This window comes from Garra rufa, chromosome 8 (genome assembly GCF_049309525.1).
Source record: "Garra rufa chromosome 8, GarRuf1.0, whole genome shotgun sequence".
Classification (NCBI taxonomy): domain Eukaryota; kingdom Metazoa; phylum Chordata; class Actinopteri; order Cypriniformes; family Cyprinidae; genus Garra; species Garra rufa.
Window position 1 is genome coordinate 23,615,071 of NC_133368.1, and position 9,957 is coordinate 23,625,027.

General features: G+C 35.0%; 1 protein-coding gene across 1 annotated transcript in view; it reads left to right on the plus strand.

The window, feature by feature from the left end:
* Positions 1-5,808, plus strand: part of tmem163a (transmembrane protein 163a) — a 102,071-nt gene extending 96,263 nt beyond the window's left edge. The window contains exons 7-8 of the mRNA XM_073846318.1: positions 180-321; positions 1,153-5,808. Coding sequence (XP_073702419.1) covers positions 180-321; positions 1,153-1,213 — 203 coding nt within the window. The 3' untranslated portion in view covers positions 1,214-5,808. The remainder of the gene's footprint in view (positions 1-179; positions 322-1,152) is intronic.
* The last annotated feature ends 4,149 nt before the right edge of the window (positions 5,809-9,957 follow it).

Here is a 9,957-nt window from a genome sequence, read left to right on the forward strand (position 1 = left end):
ATTTCAATTTCTAATTTTCTAGGTAATTTTTTTTACATTTTTCATCAAAAGTTTTATTTCAGTTAATGAAAACAGTTAACAGTAACAACACTGCATTTTATAAACCCCAAATGAAGGTGTCATGAAGATAAAGTTCACAATAACAAACTGTAATTGCTCTTTATTTATTTATTCTGAAGGCTTTAATTCTATGGTTGGAGGCATCATGGGATTTTCCATTCTTATCAGTGCTGAGGTGTTTAGACATCACCCCAACGTCTGGTACCTGGATGGAACCATTGGAGTCCTGATTGGACTCATCATTCTAGCTTATGGGGTCAAGTAAGTGTATTCATGGAGAACCAGGGTCAGAAATAATGAGAGCTTATGGCAAAAATGCCACCAAAATGAACAAAAATGCCCCATAAATTCAAGACAAAGGGGCAATGTGCCCTGCATAATTAAACAACGTATTACAGCTGTTGCATTTTAAAATGAAATGTGAAAACGATTAAAAAATAGTGTCAATTTGCGGAGTTACATTTAAATTTGCTCACACTGCATCAGATTGCTTTTACTCGCAGTTTTGTGCAGCGTTGAGCCTTATAACCAATCAAACGCATTTCTGTTGAACTCAGGAATGCATTGACCAATCAGAGGTGCTTAGATTAGTCAGCGATGAAATTCTCTCATAGCTTCAGTGATTATAACCATTTTTAGACTTGATTAACGTCATGGACCGTCTATGATATCGATATTAATAATCATTATTACAATATAAAGAGCAATAATCTGCTACAATGACTTCTGTCATAATATTGCAGCCCTTTGAGCTCCTGCTTTTACGTGTAATTTACATACAATTTTAATAAGTCTATTGTTATTGACAACAGTTTAAAATATTTATTAAAGTAATTGGATACATTTAAATATTTGACATTAAAGATAACATAGTATGGTTTTTATAATAATAAGGTAATTATAAAAAAATTGCCCTCACAAATGTAACAAATCAATTCCAGGGGCAAATATTGCCTCCTAATGGAAAAGTTCATTTCTGACCCTGCTGAGAACATACTGATAATTTCTGTTTTCTCCAAATAACATTTATAAACGTCATGTGCACAATAATATCTCTAATGTGCATCCTTTCATTCTTCATTTCTCCTGCAGGCTGTTGAAGGACATGGTACCCCGAGTAAGACAAACTCGAAACTATGAGCGCTTTGAGTAAAGCTGGTTCAGAAGAACAAAAAAGTGCATCATATGGATCCAGTTATCCCTCTCGGCTCCTGCTGCTCTCTCAACTCACACAATACCCAAATACATCCAGGTATAAAGTCTGCTGGCAGCCAATTCAACATCATGTATTGTAGAATCACCACTCTGGCCAGATCCTGATGTCCTCATTTACTCAGCACAACATTTAAGAGATGAAAGGAGGAAGAAGAATAAGCTGGTCAGAGGATCGGTTTCAATTCTGGCACTCAAGATAACATCCTGGATGGAGTCACTGGTTTTAAACAGATCAGCATTTATTGGTCACATCCATGAAATTCTATTATGCCACAGGACAACATTCATTTAAACTATATTCTACTCTCTGTTTATTGAAAAATCATGTGAATGTGTATTTGAAACCAGACAACTACAGGTCAGTTTTAGAGGTCAGATTATCTTTGTTACATCACATCGTCCCACCTGTTGTCCCCCAAAATGATTTAATTACATGGTACATTTATATTTTAGTGTATAATATTGTATATAACCTCTCAGAGCTAGAGACCAGCAGTGTTTCCAGTGTATTTTAGTGAAGAAAGCACACAGAGATTTTCTGAGTTAGGCACAACTATACTGTATGTTAAAGACATTTAGTTCAGTTCAGGGTCAGTACGATAATTATATGAAAAGTGATATTGAAAAATAGCTTCAATAGTAACAGGAAAGGTCATAATGCATCAGTGATATGTCACAGACATTGAGACCTTATGAGTCAACAGTGAAACTAACCAGCACAAAATGAGGCATGTAAGGGTTTTTGAAAGGTTATAGCAGATTGAGCTTCCTGACCGTTGAACCATTTCTAGCTTCACAACCAGGTAAAAAGACAAACACTGAATTACAGACATATTCCTAAATCTATCTACTTTTTTTTAAAGCAATCAATTAATTTGACCTTTGCTTTGTGATGATCCGCTATGTTTAGCCAGTGCTGTGTCTGTTTGCCACTTGCTATTGAATTTATCATATATTCCTTTTGTGCCAAGACAGAATGAGATTAGAATGGCCTGAAGTATCGTCTGATGTAGAAATGATTGATTTGGGCTCCAGCAGACAGAATGAATGATTGGTGTATTATGGAGGGTTTGTGAGGCAGGGCAGCTTATTTCACAATGGAGAGCAAATCATTGGAAAAACAAAGCACATTTTAGTTTCTTACTGCACTGTTTAACAAAACTAATCTATAATATAATGAGTTTTTCGCCTTTCATTTGTTTCTAAACAGAAACTAAAGCATAAATCCAAATGCTTGTCATTTGTGACCTACAAATCTACACTGCTGTTCAACAGTTTTGGGGTCAGTAAGAAAAAAACAATACTTTTATTTAGCAAGGATGCATTTAGAATTGATTTAAAAGTAAGATTAAGACTTTTATAATGTTACAAAAGATTTTTATTTCAAATAAACGCTTATTTCTTTGAACCTTTTTGTTCATCGAGACATTTTGAAAAAAAAAAAAAGAAACACAATTTTGAACACTGATAATAACAAATGTTTCTCAAGCAGCAAATCAGCATATTAAAACGATTTCTAAAGGATCATGTGACACTGAAGACTGCAGTGATGATGCTGAAAATTCAGCTTTGCCATCACAGGAATAAAATATTCAAGCGCTTTAAGGCATTTAAGCTTACATGAAAAAATACATTATTTAGCAAGCCTGTAACCACCTAAATCAATGATTTAAAAAAGCAATTTTGGCAAATCTAGGCAATTTACCATATAAATATTATGTGTTTTTTATGTTTATGACTGTTAGCACTGTTGGACTGTGGTCCAATCTCCTTAAAACGTATCACTTGTCGCATGTGCTCACCAGGTTTCATTAAGTTTTGAGTTTTCCTACTTCATAGGATTTTGGGTAAATCATTACAGCTTCCCAAAGGGTAGAATTTAAATTTAGTTTTTGGTAATTATTGACCTAAAAAGTCTGGAGAATTGTACTGCAGTGTTTTTTTCCCAGATTGAGCAAAAACCTAGGACTAGTTTGCAAAAGTAGGTTTTTTAACCATTTAACAAACAATTTGATTGACAGCAGTGGTTCTAGAGGCAAAGGAAGTCTATCATTCATGATATGAATATTGCGTAGGTATGGGCGAAAAAAGGTGTAATGTACATTAATTTACAGCCTTTAAAATACTATATCGCCCCCCCATTGGCTGATTTCTTTCAAATTTCTCACAGACCTTTTGTGCCAAACAGTCAATCAGGGACACAAAGTTAAGTTCTGATCAGCCTCCATCTTGTCTAATAGGTGCTCAAACTTCATCAGCCAATGGTGGCCATGTTTTTTTGAGATTTTCCTGTGACCTCAGATTGAGCTGGTACATACCAGTTCTGAGTTTGGTAAGGAGATCTAATTCCATTCAGGAGTTATAGGCATTTTACTACAAGTGGCCCGCCCCTTTCGAATGTCTTGGAGTCCCTTTGTTACCAGGATTCTAAAGTTCAACTTTTTTTGATAAAATTTATATTCACTCTTCAGAGAATCTTCCTGCACTGGTTTGTTTTCAATTGGGTGAAAAACCTAGGACTAGTTCGAGAAAAGAGGTTTATCAAAAAAAAAAATATTGCCAGGTTTACGATCAAATTTGAGCCATGTGTTTTGTCCGGCGTGAGCGAAGGATTTTAACGACATAAGACACTTGAGCCTGTGACAGACGGTTTAGGAGTTATGAGCAATTTCATACTTTTGATTGATGTAGCGCCCCTGTCAGGCTATTTGGGGTGAGCCTTAGTGACGTTGTTGGCAGTGTAAGTAAGCTACTACCATCCCTCCAAATTTCCAGTCTCTACGACTTACTTTTTTGGTCTGCACGATAAGTTTATCATGGAGATTGCTGATTCTTGGCCATTCTAACAATTACAATAGGGTTTCAGTGCTACGTGTTTGAACCCCTAATTACATTTTTAAACAGTAAACAGTTCTTTAAAATGGTAATAATTTACTTTAGTACTTTTTTTCTGCAGCTTAGATCAAATAAATTAATCTTTGTTGAGTACAAGACTTTAAAAAAAAATCTTACCCCATCATTGTGAACGGTTGTGTATTTTAACATTTATTTGTTTTATTTGTATGGTTAACACATCAGCAAATATAAAAATGCACATTAATTTGAATTAACTTTAATTATTCTTTCACACATTTTATATGCCTAGCTTCCTAAGCACAAAGCTATGTTTTTTAAATCTAATGATTTGTTCCAAAATGCATTCCAAGTACATTAACGCTCATTCCTGTTACAGATAAACAGTATATGATGTGTTTAAGCAAATGAGCCTCAGTGGAAGATGTTTTTACCGTCTTACAAGCAGTGTCGCACAAAGGGTTCCTGCTTCATCTTTTACATCATTATTGTTGAACATCAGCAATCATATTTTTCTCAGTTGTATACATACCTTATTTTTGCCTCATATACTTGGGGCTTAAATGTAACTGAATGTAAACGACTGTGATCGGTTCACAGTTCACCTACTGCACACCTACTGATGTATGTATCTCACCAATATTACGACAATCACGAGTCAACCAATAACTGCAGCACAGACTCCCAAAGCCTTTTATCTACTGCTCAGTGTGATCTCATCTGAAGAGGGAAACTTTCAAGCAGAACATTTCATATTTATGTTCTTATAATCATCATGAAAAAATTGTTATTATTATTTATTATTGATTTGTACTCAAGTGATGCCATTGGCGTGTTTGTGCCGTAATGCAATAGCATCATTCCATTTGCATATCAATGGACGTCCTTGTGTTGTAACTTGAATATTTTTTCAAACTCAGTGTTCCATAATCCTATATAAACTGTACTGACTAGACTGTATATGTGTGTGTAGACTGCCCATGGTAACTGATATTTCAATGTGCCGAATTAATGCTGTATTATGTTTACAAAATTTGGTATTGAGTACTTATAATATTCAGATGTCAGGTCACAACTGCCTGATAAGGCAGGTTGTTTGTTATGAGTCAGTTGCTTTATTCATTCATTTCCATTGGGCATATTGTGCTAGTTTTGTAAATCTAAGCATGTGTTAGGCTGTAATATATCACCAGCTGACACCTAGGAGAACAGCGCTGCCTGTTCATAGACTTCAGTGGCTGTAGTTGCTTGTCATTACTATAAAGATCATCAGAGTCACACAATGGGTTAAACTGTTCCATTTGCTTAGTTTAGGTCGTGACGATTGTACAAATCAGTCTATATTCCAAAGACAAACTAACAGCTGGACTCTGTTTTAGTTGGCTCAGGCCTGAAGTCTGTACTTATGCTGTAGTTTAGTCTTAAGCAATACTCACTGCTACGCTTTGCATGAAAAACCACCACGTACCTACGAAATGCTGCACAAACACACACTGACACACACAAGCACACGCATGCACAAGCAAATACACGTTTCTAATGTCTGGCACATAGACGAGAGGTTCTGAATGTACATTTATTTCAATAGTAATACTGATCTATATTTCTGTAGAACATGTGAAATATGGCTTGACCTAAAGGTTGTACAAAAATAAAACCTCTTAAGAAAACGTTACTTGATTACTTGTCTAATTGTCTACAGTTTTTTAATTGTGTACTACATTTGAGGTCAAAAGTTTACATACACCTTGCTGAATCTGCAAAATGTTAATTGTTTTACCAAAATAAGAGGGATCATACAAATTGCATGCTAGTTTTTTTTTATTTAGTACTGACCAAATAAGATATTTCACATAAAAGACTTTTACATAGAGTCCACAAGATAAAATAAAAGTTGAATTCATAAAATGACCCTGTTCAAAAGTATACATACACTTAATACATACACATACCTAATACCATGTTATTGCCCACTGTTCCACAGAAAAATTATTTGGTTTTTCAGCATTTTTGTGTATTTGAACCCTTTCCAACAATGACTATATGATTTTGAGATCCATCTTTTTCACACTGAGGACAACTGAGGGACTCATATGCAACTATTACAGAAGGTTCAAACACAACGCATTAACCCTCTGGTGCTCTTCGTTTAGCAGTCACACGTGTGCTCTTCGCGGTCAGAAGTGACCGGACACCTGTAACGCATCCTGTAATTTTTTCAGTAAAACCATTCCAATTCATTTTTGTTTAATAATATTTTTTCTTTTTTCTTTTGCATTTTGAGAGGGTTTTGTGGTAATAATGAATATTTATGCTGTAATTAATATCCATTTTTTGCCATTGAGAATAATAAAAAATTTTATTTTAATTTTTTTTTTAATTTTTTTTTAATGAATGCAGTATTTCAGGTTGAAATAGAGACTCAGCCATTCAACACTAATTTTTGAAGGCAGATTAGCGCCATCTGTTGGTAAAAAACGAGAAAAACATCTGTAATGGCAGGTGTAACTTGATGCCTGTATAGTTCTTTACAAAGCAGCTTGTGAATTGCCTAGTTGTTTTTAGACAATTGATTCAGCCTTTTTATTAGGTGGAATAGTTGAGCATACATTTAAACAATCTCAAAGACTATTTCTTATCCAGTTTGGGATAGTTTTTTGTTATAAATAGGATTTGAAGTGTTAATTTTTTGTATATGCAAGAGAGTGTGTGTCTTTTGCACTCTGAATATGTAATTTTTTTATACATATATTTTTATTTTATTTTACATCTTCTCAATTTGCTGTGTTTCAGTTCATTTGTGCATGTGTGTGTGGATGTGTGAGAAAGAGACAGAAAAATTCTGTACATTTTTGTCGATTTCCCATTCATTTCCTGATGTCGGTCATTTTTGACCAAAGAGCACAAGTTTTTTTTTTTTTTTTGGAATCGTGCCCTCATTTTTTATGTGTGTCCATAAAAGTCACTGAATTTGGTAGCGTTCTCATGAAGCTGTGATTTTTAAAAAAAATTCAAAACCGAAAATGTTTTGGTCAAAAGTGACCGAATAGAGGTGAGTATATTAGTGTGTTTGTGTGTGTGTGTGTGTGTGTGTGTGTGTGTGTGTGTGTGTGTCTGTGAATGGGTGTGTTTTAGAGTGTCACCCCTTCACTGCTGTGTACTTTTTTCAGCATTGTGGAGGATTTGTAGATTGTACACACAAAAATTCTCTGAATATTTGTATTTTTGTCAATTTCCCATTCATTTCCAATGGTCGGTCATTTTAGACCGAAGAGCACAAGTTTTTATTTTATTATTAGTTTTTTTTAATCGTGCCCTAATTTTTTATGTGTGTTCACATTCCAAATGCCATAAAAGTCAATGAATTTGGTACTGTTCTGATGAAGCTGTGATTTTTTGAAAAATTCTAAACCGAAAATGTTTTGGTCAAAAGTGACCGAATAGAGGTGTGTATATTAATGTGTGTGTGTGTGTGCGTGTGTGTGTGAATGGGTGTGTTTATGAATGGGTGTGTTTTAGAGTGTCACCCCTTCACTGCTGTGTACTTTTTTTCAGCATTGTGGAGGATTTGTAGATTGTACACACAAAAATTCTCTGAATATTTGTATTTTTGTCGATTTCCCATTCATTTCCTATGGTCGGTCATTTTAGACCGAAGAGCACAAGTGTGACTATTTTTTTTACGACCACTTAGCCTGCTTGAATCATGCCCTCAATTTTTTTTTGTGTTGACATTCCAAATGGCATAAAAGTCACTGAGTTTCATATCATTCCGATTAAGCAGTGATTTTTAAAAATTCAAAACAGAAAATTTTTCGGTCAGAAGTGACCGAAGAGCACCAGAGGGTTAATCTTATCTTCTGTAGGTTCTGAAGAGCAGTACTAAATGAAAAAAATATATGTAGGCTAAATAAGATTCATTCAATTAAAAAAATTTAAACCCCTGGTTCTAAAGGCATTGTTTTTCCTTCTGGAGCATCAGTGAGCATTTGAACCTTCTGTAATAGTTGCATATGAGTCCCTCGGTTGTCCTGATCTCAAGATGGATCTCAAAATCATACAGTCATTGTTGGAGAGGGTTCAGATACACAAAAATGCTGAAAAAACAAAGAATTTGTTGGACCTGAGGGACTTTTCTGAAGAAAAGTGGGCAGTTTTAACTGTTTAACTTACAAACAAAGGACTCATGAACAACTACCACTATCAAAAAAAGAAACAAAATAAAAACAGCTATGGATCATTTAAGTAACAACATAGTATTAAGAATCATGTGTATGTAAACTTTTGAACAAGGTAATTTGCTTTATAAATTCAACTATTGCTTTCTCTTATGGATAAAGGTCTTTAATGTGAAATATCTTATTCAGGTCAGTACTAATTAAAAATAACATGTATTTTGTATGATCCCTCTTATTTTGGTAAAAAAAAAAAAGTATTCTGCAAAGTGTATGTAAACTTTTGACCTCAACTGTCTATTGTGCTATTCACCACTTAGTGCTATTTTCATGAGACAGTCTAGTAGGCTACACTGATGTGTATGTCACAACAAATATATAACTAACTCAATGACACAAGTTGTACAGTCTAAATGTTAATAAACATCTGGAAAGCCACACTGAATGTCGTTTAATCTGTTGCACATGTATGATGAAGCAAAAACATGTTTAGCTTATGAAATGTGGATACAGAAACGAAACCTACCTTAGGAAACGTGTGACAACTAGCCCCCGTTCTATTACAACAACAGAATTAACGCTTTCTATGACTTCAATCTTGATATGAGTAGGAGGTGTTCTGCACTTTTTATTTATGGCCACTAGATGGCAAAATGTTAACAGGTAGTTACACACACCGACAACAGGACACAACAGAACAACAGTAACTCCGTGTTTCTTACTGAATTTAGACAAACAACCGTATCCTGAATGTTTCTAAACAGGACTGCGTTCTAAACTTTCATCTAAACAAAATCTATACAATTGAAATGGATTTAAATAGCTTATTAAATACAAAATAGGTTATTGTAGGCTACTATAGTTAGTCATTTAATTAAATACTATAATTACATGGTGATGGGTTTATAAATAAGGGCTTTTGTGGTGATTTTATGTTCAGCACACATACATACACCCTTACAAGTTTGTAAGTGAATGTGTGTAATACTTCATACAACCAGTAGGTGGTAGAAAAAGAAGGATAAGATTGTTTCTCACACGTGACCTCTGCAGGAAAACAATGGTAATACAATGGTGTTTTGGTGCCTTTTTGGTGGTGAAAGATAATCAGATGAAGCAGGCATGTTTACTTAAACCTTGACCATTTATAGTGTAACTACATTAGTGTACAATAGTACAATACTGTTACTACATTAATGATTCACAGTTAGATCTGTTGCCTATGTACTTGCATAAGTAGTTCTTAGTCATGTTTTATTACATATTCAGTGTCATTTCAGCTTCATCTAATAAACACCACTTGCCTTTTCAGCAGACAGCACTTGGATTTCAGAGCACTTCCCATCCGCTAGAAACTCTGACTGCGAGACACTGGAGTCAGACTGTGCTGAATGAACAGATTTCACGCTGGATGCAGGCGCAGAGTCAAACTCAAGCTTGGAGCCATGGTGACAGACAGACCACAACAGCCGAATTCTCTTGGGCAATTGGAAGTGGGCTTCAGGGGGGAGTCGAGCTTTCAAATGTTGCCCCAAAGCCAGAGGGAATGACTGGAATCTCTTGATCCATTCCTCCCCCGCAAGACCCGCCTCAAGTGTAAATCCTAGACCGACATGTTTGAAATGACAGTTACAGCTGTTCAGTGTTGTTTTTG